At 45.8% G+C, this 24,870-nt stretch overlaps 2 protein-coding genes across 2 annotated transcripts; one reads left to right on the top strand and one right to left on the bottom strand.

The window, feature by feature from the left end:
* The first annotated feature begins 4,181 nt into the window (after positions 1-4,181).
* On the top strand, positions 4,182-11,701 carry C1R (complement C1r). Its single transcript, XM_063394153.1, has 11 exons — positions 4,182-4,342; positions 5,052-5,286; positions 5,512-5,704; positions 5,877-6,020; positions 6,172-6,368; positions 6,849-6,996; positions 7,081-7,202; positions 7,813-7,891; positions 8,287-8,427; positions 10,144-10,218; positions 10,448-11,701. Coding segments are annotated over exons 1-11 (2,139 nt in total). The 5' UTR covers positions 4,182-4,340; the 3' UTR covers positions 11,251-11,701.
* A 1,339-nt stretch (positions 11,702-13,040) lies between these two features.
* Positions 13,041-21,593, bottom strand: C1S (complement C1s). The gene is made up of 12 exons (XM_063394154.1): positions 21,395-21,593; positions 20,877-20,941; positions 20,257-20,461; positions 19,009-19,186; positions 18,638-18,763; positions 17,788-17,987; positions 17,411-17,564; positions 17,063-17,178; positions 16,753-16,831; positions 16,361-16,498; positions 15,797-15,871; positions 13,041-14,314 (listed from the first exon to the last, which is right to left on the bottom strand). Exons 2-12 carry the CDS (start codon positions 20,879-20,881, stop codon positions 13,512-13,514), a joined length of 2,079 nt encoding a protein of 692 aa, XP_063250224.1. The 5' UTR covers positions 20,882-20,941; positions 21,395-21,593; the 3' UTR covers positions 13,041-13,511.
* Positions 21,594-24,870: the final 3,277 nt, after the last annotated feature.

The raw sequence follows: 24,870 nt of genomic DNA on the forward strand, positions 1-24,870 counted from the left end.
CCATCTCTGGAGGTGTTCACAAAATGATTGGACATGCCACTTACTGCCATGGTCTCCTTGAAAAGGTTGATGATGGGTCAAAGGTTGGATTTGATGATCTTGGAGGTCTTTCCAACCTAAGTGATTCTATGATTCTGTGGCATTTCACTTAGATCAAGTTGCTTAAAGCCTTATCCAACCTGACCTGGAGCGCTTCCAGGGATGAGGCAGCCATAGTTTCTTGGGATCCTCAAGTAGGATGGGTAGGAAACAGAACTTGTCCTTCAGAGTCTAGGATTCTGATGTGGGGGTGTGAAGTGTGGGGGAGTAATCAGTCCCACGTTCACTGCATTCCTGAGAAGGTCCCATGGGTGAGGAAGGGTCAGGATTACTTCCTGGGGTAAGAAACCACAGCCACCCCCTCTAGCCCCAACACTCCTGGCATTCTTGGCAGGGTCTCCTCACAACCATCGTAGTTCTACTGGTTCATAGCTATCTGCAATTTGAGACCACGGGGCAGGACCAAAGGGAGTGAGGTCCCCTGAAAAGCCAGACCTGTGCCACAAAGAGAAGTGTTCTTTAATCATGACACCTGATGGGATGGGCACCAGTGCAGAGGCAGTGATTTCTGAAAAATGCTTGTGGTTGCCCCTCAACAAAAGGTTGAAGGGCAGGGCACACAAAAATGTGCAGCTATTGACACCACAGAGAACCAAGAGATTGGCAGATTTTTAAATTATTAGCCCTTTATAAGCTGAAAAGGTGCATTTTTTTCTGCCAGCAGCTCATTTAAAAATAGTGTTTTCTGGAGAGCTTCTTTTCAGGGAACTGCAAAGATGAGTGCCGTGAGAAAAGCATTACTTCAGAACATGTGATAAGCAAAGGGCTGGGGAGCTGCAGCTGTGCCTATAGTGTCAACCTCTGACTCTTGATGGTTGTATCTGAAGATACATGAGGCAGCAGCACCCTGTCAGTATCCAGAATCCACCATCTGAATGCCACAATCAAACCCAGTGAGCAATCAGAGCCAGGCCACCCAGCATGTGTGCATGTGCACACCTCCTCAACCCATCTCTGCTACCACACAGAACCTCTACAGGATCTTTGTCGTATCATGAAGTTGCAAAAGGCAGACAGCAGCTGGAGCTGGTCTCACTGTTGCCTTCTTCCATGCCATGAGAACTCCCTCTGAGCTGCTTCTGATGCCCAGCACCAAGCCTACATCACCATATCCAGGCTGGTATCTTCCAGTTGTGTGATCAACAACTGATCAGCTCATTCCAGGCCCTGCACCGCAAGCTGGTACAGACTCTCCTCTTCTGAGCCTACATTCTGGTTGGATGGCAGACACTATTGCCTTCAAGTGATTAGCCAGACTCTTCCACTGGCCTGCCAGCCCTCCACATCATTTTCCTGTAAGCCTGTGAGGTGATAGGCCCAGTAGATTGCTTCTGGCTCATTGCCAGCCATCATGTATTCATGACAGCCTCTTCAGGAAGCCTCTGATGGTGCCAGAACCATAGATAAGAATCAATCTCTCTTGATTTGGTCCACACTAATGATAATCATAGGGGATAGTACTGCAACATATTCTAGGGCTTCTGGTAGTAACTACCAGCTTTAATAATTCTTTTTTTTTCTTTCATAATTGTGCTATAGGTGTGATGCCTAAGCCAGATGGTGACTTTACCCAACAGCACTATATTGCTGAGACATGAGGCTATGGGAAGTGAGGATGCCACTGTAAAGCAGGGGAAAGTTGTGATATTGGGAGGACAAAGGTGGGAGGAGGTGTGATATTGGTGAGTGGCTAGTGCTGCAGAACTGTGTACCCCTCAGGGTATTACACTTGGGTTTACTCCTTGATTTAGAAGACACAGAAACAGGCTGCCAAGATGCTGCTGTTCACCATCTCATACCAGGGGAAAGACCCACTCTTAGAGCCCTGAACCTTCTTTTGGTCTTGATCATCCTCTCCCTATCAGCCAGAGCTGCAGAAGCAGTATGATTTGTCTGAAAGAGTGCTGAGCCTACTGGACAGCACCAGCCTGACTATGTGAAGGCCAAGCCCAACAGCAGTGTTCCCAGAAGGCTCAAATCAAGCCTTTGGGTACTTCAGACAGTCAAACCAAGGGGGTAAAGCACCTCAGCGTTTATAGGTGAGCCTGGGTCTGCAGCCCTGCTGCGCTGTAGGGTAGGTGGTGCAGCTGTAGGAGGCCAAACAGAGGTCTCTGTCCTGCTTGATTCACGCTGGAGGATAAAGTATCCAGCTCTTTCTTCTCTGTGGATGAGAGGATATAGTCCCCATGCCAGGGGATATTTTCATGGTTTCTAAGTCTGTAGAACAGATTTCTTTCCAATGACCTCCTGCAAGACACTGTATTCAAAGCAGGATCCTTGTTCCATGAGAGGATGTTGGCATCTTTGACTGTACTGAAGATCTACAGTTTTTTGCTTTGCTCTGATACTGTATGTGTTTATTGTCCAGGCCACTTGTAGTGCAGCTGAGACCAGCAGGCAGCAAACAGGTGCTAGTTTTGGCGTTCTGTGGTCCTACACAGGTCATACAGAAATTCTGCCCTTAAGCAAAGATGGGCACGTATGTCCTTCCAAGGGAAAATTGGTACCAGGGTATTTCTTGGCTCCAACCTAACACGAAGAGGATTGCGCAGAGCATCTGAAGGGGAACGCCACCAGTGGGAGCACTGGAGCAGGGCTGGGGATGTTGCTGTGCTGTCCAAACCAGGCGCGTCTCTGGGATATGTGCTAGAGGGGGGCTGCTCGGGTTGGATCGCCAGATAACCACCCCTGCTTCACCGGCTGAAGTACTCTCCTGTTATCCCAGATGATGTTGTCGGGACGGGAGAAGGAGATGAGAACACGGGAGATGTGCTTTGAAAGTGTCGCGGGACACTCCCAGTAAGTGCCCCCGGATAGACGATTGCTCGTCGAGGACACAGCAAAATTATCCCCTTCCTTACAAATGAACCCCAGGGGCGCCTGTCTATCCGTCCTTTGCCAGAAACACTCTTCCCACCAGTGACCTGCTCACAACAGATCTCTCCAAGAGCAGTTTCCAGCACTTCCCAGCGACTTTCCAGGTGTGGTTCCTGAGTAAGAAACCACTCCAGCGTGGCATTGCCTGCCCAAGTGTGTTCATTATGTGGAGGACATACTTGGACATCAGGAAGTACTGGCATAAAGTCCTCTGTTTAATCTTAAATCTGATATGTGGGGCCATATGATGTTATTGCAGTGGCATTAATTATATGTTTATGTGATCGTTTTCAGATAATAATTCAAAGACATTTGATGAGCAGGTTCTCTAATACACCTCCGTAAATATCCCAGAGATTCTTTCTTCATTATTTTTGACACTATTTTCATCTTCATTCAGCATGTTTTTGTGGCTGTGAATTACTTTTTCTGATTTCAATGCAAGACACTTCCTAAAGCCACTCATAATTCTAAGGAAAAACATTTAAATGGTGTTTTATCTCTTACACCAAAGCCTGAAAGCCAAGAAATTTTAAACTTCATAAAGTTGGGGACACAAAAATGTGTCTTGGGCACTAAGTTGTTAAAAGCCTGAAAAGGGTTTTTAAGTTGCTATATTTTCTCATTTCCCCATTAAATAGAGGACCTTATCTATCTATCTTGGTTCTCCTAAAAATGCTTGCAGAAGAAACATCAAGAGGGGTCCTTGAAAAGGGATTTGTTCCCAGAATGCCTTTAATTCTGTAGACGTTTTCATTTTTCTTAATATCTCTTTAACTCAAGTGCCTGAGGCTTCTTGCTTTTTTGAAGACGATCTCAGTTCCCACTCCCCCAAAATCTCAGAAGTGCTCTTCAGCAGGTCAGAATTGAGAAAACTTCTCTTTTTTGACAGCTTTATTTTTAAAAGTTTGAATTAATTTGTGAAGATTATAATTTTTCTCATCTTCCTATACCAGAAAACAGCCCAGGAGGTTTGGGGGGAACATCCTAGGAGGACATTTTCGGTGGGAACAAACTCGGAACAACTTCTGGATTGCAGACCAAGCCCTGGGGGGGTCTCTGGCAATCGTTTTCCCGCCTCCTGGGCCAGAGGAGGTGGCTCGGCTCTGCGTGCCCAGGCCGGGACACCCCCGGGCACACCGGTGTCCGTGTTCGCGCACCGGGGCCGGGGCGCTCGGCAGCAGAGGGCAGCAGAGGCGGCGCTGGGACCTGGTCGGGTGCCAGGCTGGTCGTAGTCCGGCTGTCTATTCCCCGTCCTGCTTCCCTCGCTCCCTCCTCCTCCTCCTCCTCCCCCCGGTCCCGCCCGCCCCGGGTGCCGGCGCTCGGAGCTCGGCCGGGCTCACGGGCAGGGCGAGCGCACGGAGATGTGAGTGGGGCTCGGGGAGGGGCGGCCGGCACGGCCTTGGCCAGAGAGGGAGGGAGGGAGGGGGGTCGTGGGAGCGAGACGCTTCCAGGGAGGAGAATAGGACAGCGGGGCTGAGCTGCTGCTCTGGGCTGTGAGCTTGTTTCGGAGGAACACAGAGGGCAAGAGGGCAGATGCCCAGAATGAGAGAAAAAAAAAGGTGAGTGCCAACTTTTGGAGGACAGAGATGGAGGCATGACTGGGTAGAGGATTGCCAAGGAGACACTAGCAGGATTGCTCCGCAGCAAACCGAGCTGGAGATCTTCAGATTCTCACCAAGGATCCTAAACTAGTGAGAACCTGAAGCAACCCGCTGGCCCAGGGTCAAGAGGGACCAAACTTCTCCAGGGTCTGTAAGAATCAGCCCTACAACTTCTGGGAACATGCAGACCTTACTCAGGATATTGACCCATGCTACTTCACACTGCTTCCTGGGCTGATGAATTTCTCTGTAGAGGCTACTACCATGGCTTGCTGGAATCCTGTTAGTGCTGGTGTTTTCATTTCAGCTGCCCTTCTTGTTCCTGAGTGATCCAAGCCAGGAGCTGGTCCTGCAACTAGGCCTCCTGTGTTTGCATTCCTTTAGACAGTGCACAAGTCAGTTGTGAAGTCTCTCTTGATTTTGAATGACCTAATTTTGTGCAATGTCATCTTTTATTTGTCGTGGTCACAGGCATGTTCCTTGTCTTCCGTGGGCCTTCCTGTTTTTTGGAGTGATCAGTTCCAGTCCGGTCCCAAGAGGTTCTCCCCTTTTTGGGGAGATCAGATCCCCCAGTTATCCCAAGCCATATCCCAATGATAACGTCAGCAGCTGGGATATCCAGGTCCCAAAGGGCTATGTGGTGAAGCTGACCTTCAAATACTTTGACCTGGAGCCATCTGAGTCCTGCTTCTATGACTATGTTAAGGTATGTGCATAGGCACCTGGGCCAAGGGTGCCTGGGGATGGCAATCCATGTGCTCCTCATCCTTCATCCACCAGGCCTCCTCTGATGCTTCTCACAAAGGAAAGGGAAGGAGTTAAAGACAGAACTGGGAGGAGCAAGCACTGACAGCTCATAGTTGGGTAATATCAGTGCGTGGAGCAGACTGAGTCTTATGAGGCTACACTGATTTCACCTTAACTTTGGCAGATCAAAGCAGACAAGAGGGACTTGGGCCGATACTGTGGCCGGCTGGGGTCAGCCACAGGCAACCACCCAGGAAGAAAGGAGTTTGTGTCTAAGGGCAACAAGATGCACCTAGAATTTCGCTCTGATTTCTCCAATGAAGACAACGGCACAGTGATTCCCTACAGGGGCTTCCTGGCGTATTACAAAGCTATGGGTGAGTAGAAAACACCCTTGGCATGCAGAAGGAAAAGCCTGTATGGCTCCAACCAGTTTTCCTCCTTGCCAGGCAAATAAAGGCAAGGATATGGATCTCTAAATATTGTCAGTGTAGAGCAGGGAGGTTTAACACTTTCCTCCCCTTGCCCCTTCATTTCCTGTGTCTTCAGATCTGGATGAGTGTGACCCTAACAGTGCTGCAGAGAATGATGAAAGGCCTCAGTGCCAGCACTTCTGTCACAACTATGTGGGTGGCTACTTCTGTTCTTGCCAGATTGGCTACCAGCTTCAGAGTGACCACCACTCCTGCAAAGGTAAAGAGAAATTTTAAAAGATCAGGGGGTTCCAGAGAAGGAGCCCTTCATGCAGAGAGGGTGGGAGAAGTGACTTAGGAAGCAGATGGTGGGGCTGCAGAAGGCAGGCGCAGCCCCACGATGTGACCTCTCCTTTCTTCCTCCTCACCAGTGGAGTGCAGCAGCGAGTTGTTCACAGAGGCATCAGGGTACCTGAGCAGCCCCGAGTACCCCCAGCCCTATCCCGAACACCTCCGGTGTAACTACAGCATCCGTCTGCAGAAAGGCCTGTCCATCTCCCTCAAGTTCTTGGAACCCTTTGAGATTGATGATCACCAGCAAGTCCACTGTCCTTATGACCAGCTCAAGGTACTGAGATTAGCAACCTCTCCTCCCAACTCTGCTGCCAGACTTGGACAGGAATCATGGGGACACCACTATTCAGATGAGAAATATGGAATCAGTACAAGCAGAATGCCCCAGCACAAAGGACTCAGCCCCTGGCTCTCCCTCAGTGCATTTAAATGCCACTGTCCTGAGGTCAGAGGCTCTGTCATAGGCCGCTGTGGGTGAAGAAAAGAAACCCCATCCTTCTTCTAGTTTAATTTCCCCTTGATTTAATCTCACGGGTTGATGGCTCTGATCCCCAGATAAGGGAGAAGCAGAGCTTGTGGTAGGTCAGTCTGTGGTTCTGATCTGTCAGTGAAGGCATCACCAAAGGTGGGTCAGACAACCAGCCCTATTCACCATCATAGGCACTCAGATAAACTTGGTCTGGGTTGAAACAGGAATACTGAGGCAGAGAGGTATGTGTGTTTCTGTCCCTGTGATATGTGTTTTCCTCATCAGATCCAAGCACGAGGGAGAGAGATTGGTGAATTCTGTGGCAGGGAACCACCTGGCATCATTGAAACCAACAGCAATGAGGTGGACATACTCTTCCTCACTGATGAGTCAGGGTTCAGCCGTGGCTGGAAGATCCACTACACCTCAGAGAGTAAGAGATTTCTCCCCCAGAGGCTACTACAGCCTACTGACACTGTTTGCTAACCCCAGCTTAATCTGTCCCGCTCTCTAACAGAAATACGGTGCCCACAGCCTGTCCCACAGGATCAGTTTACCATCATCAGAGACCTGCAGCCTGTGTATCAATTTCAGGATTATTTTGTTGTCAGCTGCAAGACTGGGTATAACCTGATGAAGGTGAGATCCCTTCTCCATTTCCTTCAGCCATATTCTGTTTTTTCTTCAGTTTGTGTCTTTCACCTTTCCATTAAACTTCCTTTGAAGATTTCACTCATGGCAACATCTTTCAGTTTCTGTTTCTTCTTTGCTTCTCTCAGCTTTCTTCCAGTGGTTTCACTTTTCCTAGCTGTCTTCCTTACGCAGTTACTCTTTCATGAAGCCCTGGTAGAACACTAAAGACAAAGATCCCAGGAAAAGTTGGTAAACGAGAACACCTCTTTGGAAGGATATGAAATCAGAAGATGAAAGCAGAAGATGAAAGCAGAAGATGAAAGCAGAAGATGCTACCTGCCTCCCTTGCCATCCTATTGCCAGGGCTGGGTAGCATCTCTGACTCATCATGGTTTTATAGTTGCTGGCTGCTGCTGTCTTGGCCTGCTATGAAGAATGTGTAGCCTGTGGCAAATACAGGATAGAGGGAAGGCAGGAGGAGACAGCAACTGGAACAGACTGCAGACAGTCAAATGTTAGACAGCAGTGAAAAGATGGGCACACAGAATAATGTTTTAATGTGGGAAAGGAATTAAAGGCTCTGTACAACCAACAGATGTTTTTGTCTCCCATGTAGGGTGACCAAAAGCTGGTGTCCTTCACGGCTGTCTGCCAGGCTGATGGCACATGGCATCAACCCATGCCCCGCTGTGAAAGTGAGTGATCTGAGAGTGGGAATAACATCCTCTGCTGTGGCATTCCTCCTCCAGGAACGTGGGAAATTCAGCCTCTCTGACTCACTTTGTCCATGCCATAGCCTCATGGATGGGCTGTCTGGAAGGATCTCTGGAGGCCCACCATTGATTCACATTTTCCTGCTTGCAGAAATTCAGATGATTTTCCTCCCTTACAAAAATGCATAAAATATCACTCAAAAATTACTATGATGTTGCAACAATTAAAAGCAAAAGATCCCCATCTGGGATCTACTTTTAGGACAACCTCTCTTTGCCCACTGTCCTAACTGGTCCTTCATATGATGGCCCCAATGCCCAGACTTGCAGTCAGTCTGTCTTTGATTTATGTCTTCTTCTTTTTCCCTTTGTTGTAGTTGTGAACTGTGGCAGCCCTAAAAGCCTGACCAATGGTGTGTTCAGCTACGTTAATGGATCTGCAAACAACGAGTACCAGTCAGTGATCTCATACCAGTGCAACGAGCCCTATTACCACATCGTCACTGGAACGGGTGGTGGTGAGTCCCGATCCTGCACAGGCACCAAAACCCGTGCCTGGAAAGCCCTCTCGCGTTCCCAGTTAGAACTGTCTCTTCTTCCCAGGCTTGGGGCTCATGCTTTCCTCCTGTGAAGACTCTCCAGTGTTTCTTGACCCTGCAGCATACCTCTGGAGTCTTCTTGTCTCAGCCTGTTCCCACCCTGCTTTATTCCCAGAGTCCATCAGATCCCTCTTCCATGCTCCCCTTAACTTTTGCAGAAGGTCTTGCTCTCTCAACTGCAGTAGTGGTTCATTTTTCTTATGGTGGATTTCATTCTTTTCTAGTGGATTTCATCCTTTCACTGAAATTTGAGGCATGGTGTCTGGGAATCACCAAAATTCATAAAACTCACTGCACCAGTCCAAGTTGCTACAGAGGCAAATAAATACACACTCCACTCCAATGTAATGCTGTTTAACTCTTTGGAATATCTTTCTGCTGCAGAGATATCTAAGAGCTAAATAACATACTTGCAGAAAAATCTATTGTAATGCAGCAGCTCAGAAAAATTAAGTCATCATTCAAAACCATTTGCATGCCTTTTTTTTACACCCAAGACATTACTTGATGATGCAAGACCTTTGATTCCAAGAACAGCATAAGGAGTTCGTGATTTCCTTGCCTTGGCTGCTCATTTAGCCTCCACAAGGGAAAAAAAAGAAAAAAGAAAGGGAAAAAAACCCCACCAAACACATTTTTAATCTGAATTAGTTTCTTTTCTGGATACAGTTACCAGCATGGACACATGGTTGTGCTGCATGCTGGAGAGAGGTGACATGCCACTAAAGAGTTCTTTAAGTTGGTACTAACATTCAATTTGATTATTCTTGCATCTGAATTTAACTCCCTCATATAGAGTCAGAGCTCAGTCTCATCAGAAGAAAAATCAGGAGCAAGCAAATATCAGCTCCAATCAAATTCTCATGTGGAGTCATCATAATTTAGACAAATTTGAAAGAGAACAGCAAACACTTTCTTAGAAGCATTTACTTCAGTGTTAAGACAAATTGTGTAATAATTATTTTTAGTCACCAGCACAAACTTTCTAAGAAAAGCGAGAGTGTTGGAGGTAGTGGAGTTTGTGTTGAGAGGTGACATATGAGTTTAGCTGACCTGCAACTTAGGCTCAGAAATAGATATTGAGCATGTACAGTAACTGACTCATCTGGTTCCAGTTTCTGGGACAAACCACCTTGACCTGCTCTCTGCAAACTACCAACACCAGAAGCTTGAATCTCAAAATCCATGCTTTTACTACTTCTCTCCCTTTTGGGGGTTAAATAACGTCAAACAGTGTTCTGTGCATCTATAGACTCAGTGAAGATAAAACTTTGTGCAGATGGCCCTCCAGCCTTTTCTTCTACAGTGTCTGAGCTTTACTGCTCCCCTGGAACTGAGGTGCTTCAAGATGCATAGATAGAAACATTCCACATCCTACCACAGGCAGCTTTTCCCAGGAAACAGTGCTTTGGGATGGAAGGGCTGAAGAACCTCTTGGAAATATTCTATTCTATTCTATTCTATTCTATTCTATTCTATTCTATTCTATTCTATTCTATTCTATTCTATTCTATTCTATTCTATTCTATTCTATTCTATTCTATTCTATTCTATTCTATTCTATTCTATTCTATTCTATTCTCCCACCCCATGCCTGCAGGCCTGGATTTTATCCCCTTCCCTCTCATCCTACAGACAGATTCACCTGTTCTCCTGAGGGAACCTGGCTGGATCAAGATGGCCAGAAGAGAATTCCGTCCTGTTTGCCAGGTCAGTAAAAACTCTGACTTTGTCTGATATTTTCTGACTCATGCTTACAATCAGTACAAAGCTGGGACAACATGCAGGGAGGGGAGTGAGGATAATGGTTTCCATGAGGGAAAAGGGAAAACTATCCAGAAAGCCAAAATAAAGTGAAATCCAACAGCGGTGGTGAGAAAAGAGAGAGAAAAGCCAGGACAACAGAGGGTGAGTGTCATGTTCTTGTGTTTCTCTGCAGTGTGTGGGAAGCCTGTCCATCCCGTTATTGAAGTCCAGCGGATCTTGGGTGGCAAACCAGCAGGGAGAGGCAACTTTCCTTGGCAGGCTCTGACTGGCATCAATGGACGAGGGGGTGGTGCACTGCTGGGAGATCGCTGGATCCTGACAGCTGCCCACACCATCTTCCCCAAAGGAGGACTACGGAATAACATGAGCCTGGAGCAGCTGGCAGAGGAGGCTGACATCTTCCTCGGCCACACCAACGTAGATGAGCTCCACAGGATGGGTAACCACCCTGTACGTAGGATCTTTATCCACCCAGATTTCAACCCAAAAGATGAGCACAACTTCAACGGGGACATTGCCCTGCTGGAGCTGAAAAACCCAGTAACTCTGGGCCCTACACTGCTGCCCATCTGTCTCCCAGATGTCACCAACACCTCGTTCTACACGCATGGGCACATGGGTTACGTGAGTGGCTTTGGTGTGGATAAAAACCGCATCTCGAGCAATTTGAAGTATGTGAGCCTACCAGCAGTTGCTCAAGACAAGTGTCAGAGTTGGCTAGACAGTAATAAGAAAGGCATCCCTATGGTTTTCTCTGAGAACATGTTCTGTGCTGGCTTCCTGGAAGGCAAGCAAGATACCTGCCAGGGGGACAGTGGGAGCGTCTTCACGGTGTTGGACAGGGAGAGTGGTCGCTGGGTGGCTACCGGCATCGTTTCTTGGGGAATCGGCTGTGCCACAGGCTACGGCTTCTACACCAAGATCCTCAACTATGTGGACTGGATCAATGGGATCATGAAGGAGGACAGGCCCTAGGTACTGCTGTCCTACTCATTGAAGCACCATTAGCATATCGATTTCCAGACACAGCAAACAGTAGCCAAAGCTTTTGATGATGTCCCAAAGGCGTTTCAAACACGCAAAGCATGTAACCTTCATCGTGGGCACTTCTGAAAGCCCCCAGGCTGTTTGATTGTACCATTGGCAGCTTGGGGGATGCCTTTGTGGATGCTCTGGTTCATACAAGTCTTATAACCGGATGAAGCCTTAATCGTATCAGGAAACCTTATGACAGCAAACATGTTATGGTTTAAAATGTTGATGATATCATGAGACTGCTGCAGTCTGCTTTTGTACTCTCTTTTGGGAGAAGGTTGCAGGGAAGAAGACTTCCTTGAAGGATGGGGTGGTTTCTGCTGAGTGTAGTGTACATAAGCTCATTGGCATCATTGAGATTCTATGAATATTAAAATACTTGCTGGATAAACCGGGTGTTTTGTGTTTTTTTTGTCTATGTTTTTAACTAGTGAATATTTCTCACCACTGAAAGCAACTTATGGACTTTATATAGTGATTGTTTCACCTACCACTAAAGTGTTTCCAGTTCTGCAATGGCCCATGGCAGCTGCTTATCTGCCTGAAAACTATCATTAGATTACCTGGTGTGAACCCCAGGTGGCTTCAAGGGAGGCAAAAATAACTTTGACTATGTGATGCTACATTCCAAAAACAGGGAAGGCAACCTCATGGAGAAGGGAACTCAGAAAACTTTACTGATCAGAAGTTGAGGATGGATTTTTTTATACTATATGGAATAAAGCTTTAACAGCAGGATAGCAGCTCTAAAATGATACTGACTCAGAGAAAAGGTGACCTCTCTTGCGTTGCGGGTATTCTCTGGAGCTGTCTTCTTGACTAGTTTTTCTACTGCAAAATAACCCACCGTGTTCTTATGAGTCACTGAGAGAAACAAGAGATAAGATCCTTGTTTACTAGTCCAACAATCCAATAATGTTTTGCTCATTACACGAAACTGAAAGTGCTAGAGCTGAGTGCAGGATTCCATATGAAATCTCCCAAGAGCTGTACACATCCTCCTCACCATTTCTTAAACTCCTATAAAAACTTAATCTGGAGGCAGATGTCTCTGTCCAATCTACTGCTGACAATGGGGCTAACTTCAGAGCTTCAGGGAAAGTTATCTAGAGATCTAGGGACAGTCTGTTGTGGCACTTGTCTCAGTGCTCACCCACTTGCCAGGAAAAAACCCAATTGGAAATTTGGGTATCTGAATACAGCAGTTAGCTGCCTCCTCTTCAAGCTGAACAAACTCAGCCTTTCAGTATATCCATCTGTACTATTTCCCTGATCCTCTCAGTGGAAGGATGTATCTGAGTGATATGGGACATTCCAGAGCAGAAAATATCTCTAACACAAGTCAGGTAATATTCCTTCCCTAAATCAAGAGAAGGTAGTGTTTTGGGAGAAAAATCAAGCTTTATTTCTTTTCTAAGTCAATAAAATTTGAAAAAAGTAAAGCCTGAGGACAGGTGAATGAAATTCTTTTGAAGATGTCAGTTCTCTTCAGCTTAATTCAGAAGTCTGAAGTCCTCATTGCTGGCAATGGTAGATCAGTGAGATGAAACCATCTCAGAAGAACTTTATAAAGACTCTGTAGAAAGGTGAGGTATTACAAGTTTGAGCTTGGTGAAAGCTGGTAGGGTCAGAATAGAATCAGACACTTGATTTAGGGAGTTTCAAGGAAAACTGGGAGTAGACTGAGAGGAAGAAAGACATTACAGGCACAATAGCACATTGCACAAAAGGCAGTTTGGACATTCTTTAATGCTGTTAGATATTCTGAACAGGTCAGGAAATACATAAATCAGAAACCAGGCTCTGAACCTTCCCTGGGAACCAACAATTATTCTCTCTTGTCTTCATGGAAACCTCCCTGTCCAGTTTCAATGGAGCACAGCTAAGTTTTCTCCAAGCGGGAAAAATAGGGTAGAAAAAAGTGAAAAGAAGAAGGAGTCTCTTTATTCAGAATAATGTCGTCCTTTTACGCTACTATGAGTGGAAGAAAGGGAATTTCCCTTCCCAGACATGGTCACAGTGGGAGAGAAAGATCCACACTCCTGACTCTCCACTCAGCATAGACAGGATGAGTTATAATGTGTTATATACTGCCCATTACATACACAGAGTGAACAGGGTCACAGACAGCCCAAACTCACTTTTAGAAAGAGTGCAGCCCTCACTTTTAGAAAGGGTGACAGTGCTGAAAGGAAAAGCAGCTATTTCTGCCAAGCTCCCTCGTCCTCGTGCTTGCTCATGGTCTCTCTGATCCAGTCCAAGTAATTCCCCACCTTGGTGTAAAGACCAAAGGTGCCGCATTTTGGCCCCCAGGAGATGAGCCCCGCCACAAAGTACCGGGTGGCATTCAGAGGGTCCTGGATGGCATAGGCTCCACCACTGTCCCCCTGGCAGCTGTCCTTGCCTCCCAAAACACTGCCAGCACAGATCATATTGTCGGTGAATATGTAAGTGACAGAATCATCAGCGCCGTCCGGTTTCACGGATCGGCACTTGTCCATGCTCGCCACGGGAATCTGGGCCTTCAAAAGATCAGCAGGGAGTCTTCCTTTCTCTCTCCGGCCCCATCCAGCAATGTAGCCCAGAGTCCCTTCTTGCAGCTCATATTCAGGTGATTTACCAGGAAGACAGATGGGTGAGATGTTTGGACCCATCTTCACGGGATCCCTCAGCTTCAGTAGTGCAATATCATTATCAAAATCGATCCTGGTTTCTGTGGGCTCCTCCTTCCAACCAGGATGGATGAATGAAGCTTCTGGGATAAGCTTTTCAGCTTCCCACTTCAGGGACTCTCGGCGAACATTGATTACCCCAGCATACATGGGGGGCTTGTCGTATCCCTCCAGCACGTGGGCTGCAGTCATCACCCATCTGTCAGAGATGAGCACTCCACTTGCTCTGGGGTCACTGAAATACACCTGCCAGGGAAAGTTACCCTTTTCTGCACGGGTGCCTCCAAAGATCCTTCCTGTGTCTCGGATGGGATTACTAGGCACCCCACAGACTAGAAAGAAAAGAAAGAAAGATGGGAGAAAGACCAGATAGGAAAATTAGTAGTTACAAACAGGGAGTCCTTTGGTACTGCTAAAAACCCCACAGTCCCCTCCTTCCTATATCCTCTAAATAACTTTTGAATCTCAGTAACCCTGTTTATATTTTACACCACAGAGCTTGCAATTATTATTTACAGAGAAATCAAAGAAAGTTCTAGAGAAAAATACTATCAACACTCAATTTAGATTTATAATGCTTATTTTCAAATTCAGTTTTCTGGAAAGCAGTTGTCACCCTGACAGTGTTAAGTGTGTCAAAACTTGCAATTTAATTGCCTTCTAGTTGGCATTTTTCCTTTGCTGAACTATGCTCTTTAGATGGAGGGATTGTCTTTGAAAAAAATACTTGTTTGATTTCTTAGAAATGTGACACTGCACTTTAATCTTTTTTTTTTTTTTTTTTTTTTTTTTTTTTTTTTTTTTTTTTTTTGTGAACTCCAGATACTCTCAGGTTAAAAGTTCAGGTTTGTCACTGATGTTTTACCACTTTGCCTCTCCATTCTATAAGTATGTAAAATCTTAAGCAGTGGGGGATCTTATCTGTGGGTCCTCTGGGTGCAGAGATGCTCCATGCTTTTTGAGTAAAATGTTCGGTAACATTTTGCAGAATGTTAATAGCAAGGACATAAATAAGTCTGGTCATTCTGACACAGATAGGAGACTGATTTCTTACCACATTGCCTTGTTTGCATTGAATCCTTAGTCAGAAAATCAGAGATTAAGGAACTATAGCCAGCAGATAGCTTCTAATTTGCATGAAGCAGAATTGGTTGAAGAATTTCACACTATCAGAGGAAGATTTAGGCTGAAGGTATTTCTCAGTGCCTTTAGTTCAATCTGTTCCTCTCTAACTGCCCTCCTCCCTGCTCTCCTAACTCCAAAGCCGGGTTATTCAGGGGCTTTGACAGGTAACTTCTGCTCATCTCCCAGGGTGGTGATTAGCCAGCCTCTATGGACAGCAGTTCCAGTGCTCTGTGGGAGTATTTTTCCTTAGATACAACCAGAACTTCCTTTGTTGCAGCTCAAGCCTGCCATTGCCTTTTATTGCTGTGTCCCACTGAGAAGAATTTGGCTTCACATTCTTTGTAGCCTCCTCTTGGGTAGTAAATTCCCTGAGCTTTATCTTTCAAATTGCAGTTTTCACTGTGTACTTGTATAATGCAAATCACTGTCTAAGCTGTGACTGAACTTTCCAGAAAATTGAATCTCCTCCACCTGAATCTTGTGCTTTGCCAGTGAGGATCTGGGCCTTGGAAGGAGTGAACAGGCATCATGTACAACTAGGCCAAGTCATGCTGCCTCCTCTCTGAGGGTAAACTGAACAGTACATAGGTTTTAAAAATCTCTCTATCAGCTGGAAGATAAGAAAAATACAGAGATGAAAGAAGCAGTGTTCTTCACATGCTGCATGCATATACAGTGTTTGGTAGTACCTGGGACACATTTTGGTAGCTTTGTTCCCATCTCTTCATTGACCCACTCTCCACTGGCTGAGCACTGATAGATGACTTGGAAAACACAAGAGAAAAAAAGAGTTCCATAAGGACACAATCAAGGCGAATGCAGGGTAAATAACACAACTGTACATGGCATATCGACCTTCTTATTTCACAGCTTCATAAACATTGCTATTAGCTCCCTACCAGGGTGCTTCTATCCCCTTTTGGGAGAAATCTCATCGAACAGATTTCTTGAGTCCTCTACTTTTCCACCAGAAACTCTATGCAACATGTGATAAAAACCTGCATGGTTCATTCACAAGGCAAATGGAGAGAGGATTTGCTAATGCATTTAAGGTCAACAGCCCAGGCATTGTTAGAGTGTATTAAACACAGAGTTTAAACACATTGTTAGAGTGTATTAAACACACACAAAAGTGCTGCCTGCAACCCCACACCAGTCTTGACCTGATGGCATAAACTCCCAGCCCCGTGGTGGTGCCAAAACCATTTCTTAGGCCTTTAACCAGAGGAATAGGACTGTGTAGCAATGCTCACCCTGCCCTTTGTTTTCCAGGGTGTAGTAGGGTGCCTCGCACTGATAGCGGACAGCAGCTGTGTACAGAGGCTCGTGGAGTTCAGACACGTATGAGGCTTGGGCATTGTCAACAGGAGGGGGATCACCGCAGTTCACAGCTGCAGAGAAGAAACAGAAAGGATCAAATGCAACCAAAGGGGCACCCTCACTCAACAATATGATTATTTTGTATGACAGGGAACCACTCAGCTTCTCTAATCCCTGTATAGTCATGGGCACTCACTTTCTCTGTCCCTTCAGCATGCTCACATCCCAGTACTTCAGCATCCTCCTAATCTGGAGATACAGTGGATCTAGAGCCTGAACACTCCTTTCCAATTCCCTTCCCACAATACAGACACAGGTCACTTACGAACACAGCTCAAATGGGAGTTGCTCCATTCACCATTTTCCTGACAGCTGGAGAGAAAGCTTGTGATGCTATCTCGTTGCTAGGAAGAAAAACACATGATCCATGTGAGTCTCTGGACATGAAATACATCTGACACAGGTGCTCCAGTGGAGGGGCCTCAAAATACTACAGTGGCTGGAAGAGGTTTCCTCTTACTACTGTTATGTTAAAAAGTTTGGGTTCCCAAAGTTACTCAGGACCCCTGATTGGAATGGTCTCCAGATGTTGCTGAGCAGGCCAGAGGGGACATATACTTTTTTATTTCACTTACCCTCACAATTTCGTAGCCTTCCACACAGGTCACCTTCACAATGTCCTTTAAGATATACCTGTCCTTCTTTGGGTCAAGAACAGAGTTGGAGATGACACTCGTGGGACAGGTTACAGCTTTGAAAAGATAGGTGGAAATGAGTGATGAACCGGTTCAAGATTTACTCTGCTTCCAGATCCCAACTTCTTTCTCCCCAGGGATTTTTTCCCCCTAGTAAGCAGGCGTACTGTTACTCAATACCAGCAGCTGTGGACATGTTAACATGCTCTTGTGCCATGACTGTGACCTGGGACAAACCCTGTCCCCAACTCAGCAGCAGAGTGAACACATTCCCAAGCGTTTACTCACGGTCCCCATAGTAGCGTATTTTCCAGCCTTTGTGCTGTGTGCCGTGGTCTGTCTGGAAGATTATGTCAAGAATGTTGTTCCTGGTTTTGATTTCAGGAGGACCTGGGAACTTGCTGCCACAGTAGGGACCAAAACGCTGTTTTCCAGAGACAATCTGGGAAAACACCAAAAAGGAATAAATGAGAAATGCCAAAAGTATTGAGAGAGCTATTCAAATACACACTCAATGCATGCATATTCTAATGTATTCCCACAAACTCCAAAAAACAACATAATTGAACACAAAGTTAAGCAGTCCCAAAGCCTTCTGAATATGAGGAGTTCGATGGGAGATTCAGAGCACCCTGACTCCTAAGCTCCCTAGGCTGCACACCTACTGTTAAGCTGTCGTGGCAGGTCCCGTTGGAGTCAGCTGGCTCCACGTCGAAGTCCCCGCTGTGAATGGTCAGCACCACGAAGTAGCCCGGGCTCAGAGCCACCCGGTAGTCACAGCGAGAGTTCTCCGGGTACTGGTTGGGGTAGTTGGGGCTGGCAATCTCCCCTGTTGGCTCAGTGAAGACATTTCCACTGCAGTTCACTGGGATTAAGGAAGGAGCACGAGTAGGAGTCAGAAAGGAAATGGCCATGTCTGCACCTGACAAGCTCTCCCTCTTCCACCACACTCCCAGTCTGCCCAGATACCTGCAATAACCATGTCACAACACTGTATCTTCCCAAGAAACTGGAGCCAGGGCCACTCTCTATCCGGTTAGCCAGGGACTTTAACTCCTTTTCACGCTCCACCTGAGATTTAAGCTTCCTTTCCTCATATTATACTCATTTTAACATGCATCATTTGTGATCTTGCAACTTTTTGGTTCAAGCCAAGCAGGCCCTTGGTGATTTTTGTGTCCTTATGGAACTTCCCTGTTTGTCAGAGATTTAAAGATTCACAGATAGTGCTGTGCTAAGGAGGGTTTCCATCACAGGAAAAGAATGACATTCCTTAAAGAATGTTATTCAGTAGTTTCTTAATTCACTTGACACAGAAATAAAAATGAAATTCTTAAGAATATGTTAATACAAATTCCCCAAACCACTGTCTACTGCAGTGGTATGGGGGTTTTCCCCCAAAATATACCTGTCACAAATGGCTGAAAAGATTGATAAAGTCTTCCAAGTGCAATATCTCACTTGGCCTCCTAAATTAATTCTTGCTGTTGACCAGAGCTCATGCACATCTCTTACCTCCACAAGTTTTGTTATCTTCATAGAGGAAATAATCTGGTGGACAGCTGCAGAAGTAACCTCCAATATAATTATTACAGTAATGACTGCAGGGTTCATCCACAAAATCCATGCACTCATCCAAGTCTGCAAGTGTGAAAAGATGAATCAGCCAAATTAGGAGAGGGCCCTGAGGGCAGGAGAAATTGAAGCAAACACTAGTGGACAACAAGGAAACAGCATCTCTTAATATTTATACTGGCCACACTGGAATGCAGCTCTGTCTCCTGGGATCTCTTTAAATAAGGCATTTCTGTAAGAAAAACTGTCTTATCATCTTCCCTCCCAGCCTGGACACTACAGAGCTTCAGAGGAGGCTGTTTAAACCTTACCCACAGCAACGTAGTAGGCAGCAAAACCAGTGAAACGTTCCTCATTGGAAAAGTCTGATTGGAATGTCATAGTGAGAGTGTTGTAAGGGACCTGAAATTCCTCCACAATCCAGGAGCCAGGAGCACGAGGTTTCTTCTGCCCACAAAGCACATCTTCAATATAGCCACCAGACAGGATCTGTAGAAGAATTCAGAGACACCTCACCTCGCTTCTGCAACCTGTGGAATTACCAGTGCTTGGGTCTTTCAGCTTTTAGGTGCTCAGGTGCAGCTGAATGGAGCCCCTGGACAGCCAGTTTCACCATATTCATAAGACACTTGAAGAGTGCTCCCTCCTACTGTCTTCCCAGTGAAATACTTGTCTTAATTTCTCAGATACAAATTAATCCACACTGTTTGCTGTTAACATCCTTTCTTCAGGCCCACTTGTACAAAAAAACACCAAAACACTGTATTTCAAAGCAGCAAAACCAGCCATGACAGTCCACAGAATAGCCTAACAGGCTCATTGGTTTGTTGCAAAAGATTATTACAGAGCGCACTCATCCTTCTTTCCCAACTTGGTCCTCCTGAAAGGTGTCCTAGTGCTGCACTTGACCTTACTGCCCCTTTTCACACAGAGCTATGGCAGGATAGGATGATCTTGTTTCTGTCTGTTTGTGTGGTAGTGACTGATCTTTTGTGCCTTGTGGGGCAACAGAGAGCAGAGCTGGTTTTGGGAAATCTGTGGTGCACAGATTATAAAAAATCTGTGGTGCAAGGGACCACAAGACTTTATCCGAGTGGCCACTATTCCTACTGAGATGGATTGTTTTTAACCTCTATCCTTTCCAATCAATTTCTGTTTGCAATAAATCATCTATGATCACTCATTGATTAATTCCAGATAATTTCAGGCACAGGTGTCTATTGCTCTAAGAAAATGGTCACACACTTCAATGGCTAGGGATATGCCTTGCAATAGAGACATATCAGTGATGGCTGAGAAGACTTTTCCTAAGAATATAGAGAAACATGGGATGGGGAGCATAAATGGGACACTCAGTTGGCAGACAATGCTCATATGGTTATAAAGCAAACTTGATTTGATTTCATGACTGCTAGTGGAGATACACCAAGTCATTTGGACTTCTTGGAGCTCAGAACACGAAGGCTGTGTGTAACTCCTCTCCCAGCTCTGAGCTTTGTGCACAGCTTTGCTGTTCTGTGCCTTCTTGTCTTTTTCTCACTCAAGGACATGGACAGTACCTTCACAAAGTCATATTCACAGCCCTGTGATGGTTCAAGATCCAGATGAGTGAAATAAAGGTGAATGCCATATCCCAAAGGGACCTGGATTTGCCAAGTTTCGTTCACATCATTGGGATACCCCTGAGGATAATTGGGTGACAAGATCTCTCCATACATAGAGGCCGCATCAGCCCAGACAGGGAGGCAGAAGAGGATCAGAGACCTGAGGAAAGAGAAGGGAAGGTGACATGCAGTTCTCCATTTCCATGTGTGCACAGCCCCAGTGAGCAGGCTGGGTGCTTTGGCTGCACATGGCACACAGCAGAGCTCCTGGCACTGGCGTTTCAAAGGGCACTGCTGTGGCTGTGGCTGTGCAGGGCTTGTCTTTCTCCTGTAGCTTTTCACACAGGAGTACAACCTCAGTCTTGCTCCCTGCTTGTCTCAGTCTCTGTAAGAGCTGGTAAAGCTGCAGGAGCTGAACACAGGGATCATAAGTGCTCTTCCTTACTCATTGCCCTGTTCTGGAGGCTATTTGGGCTATAGATATATTCAGATTTGAAAATCAGTAGAGCCTTACAGGGAAAACACATGATTTATAGAGTGCAATTACTAATAACCCTTACGATTTAATAACTCACCACATCTGGAAAAAGCAGTTCTTTCTTTCTGAAAACCTTCAGGAATTGGACTTTGGAGTTACACTCTGGGACAAAAAAAAAAGTGATTGGTTAATGTTGACTGTTGTGTCTGCATGTCTGCTAAGCAGGTTGAAGACCCTAAAACCCCACCTTGGGGAAATTAGCTCAAGGTTTTCCCTGAAAAGCAAGTTTATGCCTCTGTCCCTTCCTGCACAGAGGAAACCAAAGCATCAAGAAGAGAGGCTAAGATCCATAAGGACAAAATCTCTGTCTTGGTACTCACCATTGCTCACACTCTCCCCTTGTAACCATCAGTGAATGCAGACACCATTCTGGTGCACAGCAAATTAAGGCAGAGAACACATCCCCCAGAAGTACCAAATCCATCCTTCCCAGCACCCTAAAAATCATGCCAAGACCCTGGGGTTGGGAAGATCCTTGTCCTGACTCTTCTAGCTGTCAGAGAACAACACTGGGGAATATCCTCCTTTCTCATTTCTAATGCCTTCAATATTTACCTTCTCTCCATAGTTCACGTCTGGTTTTCTTGCCTCTTCCCTTCTCCTTTCTTTCTCTCTTTTTTCTTCCTGTGCACACCCTCCTCTAAACGCACCCAAAGCTGAGTTTAGGGCAAGGGAGCTCTAATTCCCAATTTCGCAGCACCCTCTATCTGTGGGATGCGGCTTCCCAGCCTTCCCGCTATCGTTAGATGCTGGCTTTGAAAACTCTCAGCAGGAAAGGGAATTTCCAGAAAAGTTGCACAATCCTGTTGGCTGACATTGCCGAAGGGAGCGCATCCGCCCGGTTGTATTTTCGGGAAATCAGATGACTTTGGGGAAAAGGGAGGGGAATAGAGTTTTCGGCTACCACCCCTCTCCTTTTAGTTCCCTCCCTTTTTAAAGTTGGGAACAACATGCAAAGAGTGTAGAAAAGGGAGAGTCCAATGCTTCTGCATAGAAAACCCTGTTTGATCATCATGTCCAGGGATCACCTTGGTGGAGTTCAGTCTTATTGCAACCTGACAGCCACAGAGCTGCTGCTACTGCTCCTCATCTGATGCTTCAGATTTTTTAGGGGAAAAAGAAAAGAAAAATTAGTGGCCTATTCGATTATGTGCCTCTCTGAGGCTACCAGAGGAGTAGGAGTACATGATTTTGCTGGGTTCAGTATGGGGACACACTTAGGACTAGGAACACATAACTACATTTTTATTTACCAAGTGAGCTTCATGTAAGAAAGAGCATGTTCATCCTGTTCATGTTCATCAGACTTAGCCCTGCAGCAAGTTAGGTCTGAGACCCTTGCAGAGAGGAGTTGAAAGACTTACACCAAATAGGACCCTTTGCCCAGCCAGTGCCCACAAGCCAAGACTAAACTATAAGCTAAAATATCTGTCACTGATATACTCTAGAAACCCCTTCCTCCTCACAAGTCAGCTGCGCTGGGACTGGACTATAAATGAAAATCTAAAATTCCATTACGGCCTCTACCCTTTAGCACCAGCATAGCACACTCCAGAGCTTGTTTTAGGCAGGAAAAAAAGTACTTCGGGTTTCAACAGGCCATAGGCAAAATGCATTTGCACAGCCCATCTGAAAGTGTCCTTTATATTGTCAAGGGAGAGAAACACCTCCAGATGAATCATAACTGACTTCATTGTAGTCAGGATAAAGGCTTTGCTTGAAGAACATGCCTAGTCTGTTTTCTTTGTCAAAATGAGAATGGAAAGAGAAAGAAAACAGAGTGTCATCTCACTTCTGATGTCTCTTGGGAGCACAGCTTGATGTTTTGAACTGGAATTTTGAGAGCAGGAAAACAGTGATGAAAGATACACAATAAATCACAGGGAGATGTTTTCTCCTCTGAGCTCTGCAATGTAAAAACCCTGTCAGTGACTCTTCAAGCCACAATCATACTTAAAAATGGGCATGGTGGAAATAAAATGAGTGTGAACTGATATATTGTGGATGCCATTTTATCACAAAGGAATTCTGTCTTTTCATATAAATCTGACTCAGCTCATCTGTAGCAGTGTAAGATGAATGTGTGTATGAATATTAATAATTCTTTAGAAATTAATTAAGCAATATGTATTATTAATCAATTAAATTCTATTAATTAGGAGAAAGATTGCTGAAGAGTTAAAAAAAGAAGTAGCTGCATTTTATCTGGTCACATATCTGCACAATGCTAACTATTTATGGAGAAGACTGGTAATATTGATATATATTTACACTGAATATATATACAACATTTGATTCCATTTTCTTAAGTCTGTATTGTTTTTTCAACTCTTAAGATGAAACAGTTAGGTAATATATTTCACAATTCCCTACAGCTATGTCACATAACCGTTTAAAAGAGGTAAAATCACGCCATTAAGGTTAATAAGTGATAACATTAAATTCACCAATGCAATATAATTCTGCTCAGAGGCACACACATTCTCTTAAATTCCTAAATTACATGACCACATACTACTTTTCCCAAATTGCATGAGACAACCCTTTTGTTAAAATGACTCAGAGTTGTGTAGCTGTAACCTTCCTGCCAGATGTTACGAAGCACAGTAGTGTTCCAGGTTTCATAAAATTACCATTTAAAACAGGCTTGACTGGCTTGTCTTCCCCCAGGAAGTTGGGAAAAAAAAAGTTTTTCCCAAGTTCTTAAGAAAAGCCACACACATCTCCATCTGGAAACACTGAGTCAGAGCATAAAAAAAAAGGGCATAAACATCAAAAGAGAAAACAACATTAACTAAGTGAACTGAGGGAATATACATAGGAGGGGATCAAGGATCTAGAAGTAAGAAGTAAAATATCCTCAATTTACCGAGACCCTGGCAGTAATTTTTCCTGCTTCCCATTCTGCCAGTAAGAGGGTTCTGGGGCTTTCTTGCACACTGCACTTCCCAACTCCCTCTCATGACCCAGGCCAGTTTTGTTGCCAGTCATTAAACTGGGGGCCTTTGATAAACCCCAGGAAAACCTGGCAGTGCAGCTGTGTTGTGGCTCAGAACCGTTCAACACAATTCACTGATTTCCACCTCTGAAAACAGTACCGGGGGTATTTTCACCAGTGTCTGTTCAGCTCTTTTATTTCCTCCATCACTGAGTCTCATTGCAAAGCTTCCACCATCTCCCAATAAAACCTGGGACTTGGGAACACTCTGCTCAGTGCACTGTACCACACTGAGATGCCTGCTGCCTTCTGACCGCCTCCCCCTACTCCCCTGGGTGTTTCATCCGCTACAGTAAAACATTCCTGAATACCTGGGCTTACTTTTACTGAATCATGGAATGGTTTGTGTTGGAGAGGAACCTTAAAGGCCATCTAGTTCCAACCCCTCTGTTATAGGCAGGGACATCCACTGGACCGTGGAGTGGCTCAGAGCTCCATCCAACCTGTCCTTGAACACTTTCAGGGATGGAGCATCCACAGCTTCCCCGGGCAACCTGTGCTAGTGCCTCAGCACCCCCACAGTAAAGATTTTTCTCCCAATATCCATTCTAAGCCTACTTTTCTTCATGTTAAGGTCGTTTGACATTGTCCTATCACTACTTGCCCTGGTAAGAAGTCCTTTTCCAGCCCTCCTGTAGCCCCTTTAGGCACTGGAAGGTGCTATGGTGAGGAAGGACCCTTCTCCCCTTCAGGCTGGGCAACCCCAATTCTCTCAGGCTCGAAGCCCCTTGACAGTGCTCTGCCGTGGCGACATTCCCGCGGCAGGAGAGCCCGCCGCTTCTCCGGGACTGAAGCCCCGTCTCGCCGCTCCCGGCGGCACCGGGAGGCGGCAGCAGAGACCGGCGGGCCCCGCGGAGCCCCGGCCCCCGGAGCGCCCCGCCCGGCCCCGGGATGGATGTCGGGGGTGACGCCCCTGACCCGCCCTGGGTGACACCTCCCGGTCCCGGCACGGACCGGGGGCCACGAGCTGCAGCTCCCCCGGTGGAATGGTGGGATCACCATCCCTGGGAGCGTTCAGAAAATGTGTAGATGT

This window comes from Prinia subflava, chromosome 3 (assembly GCF_021018805.1).
Source record: "Prinia subflava isolate CZ2003 ecotype Zambia chromosome 3, Cam_Psub_1.2, whole genome shotgun sequence".
NCBI classification, from domain to species: Eukaryota; Metazoa; Chordata; class Aves; order Passeriformes; family Cisticolidae; genus Prinia; species Prinia subflava.

What these genes read in the sequence shown, in the direction of transcription:
- C1R (XM_063394153.1), top strand. An exon ending in GTCCTTATGACCAGCTCAAG is followed by an intron (nt 6,369 to 6,848) that starts GTACTGAGATTA and finishes TTTCCTCATCAG; the next exon opens with ATCCAAGCACGAGGGAGAGA. An exon ending in AATTCCGTCCTGTTTGCCAG is followed by an intron (nt 10,219 to 10,447) that starts GTCAGTAAAAAC and finishes GTTTCTCTGCAG; the next exon opens with TGTGTGGGAAGCCTGTCCAT.
- C1S (XM_063394154.1), bottom strand. An exon ending in TGCCTACTACGTTGCTGTGG is followed by an intron (nt 18,764 to 19,008) that starts GTAAGGTTTAAA and finishes TCACACTTGCAG; the next exon opens with ACTTGGATGAGTGCATGGAT. An exon ending in CCTGCCACGACAGCTTAACA is followed by an intron (nt 17,565 to 17,787) that starts GTAGGTGTGCAG and finishes GTGTTTTCCCAG; the next exon opens with ATTGTCTCTGGAAAACAGCG.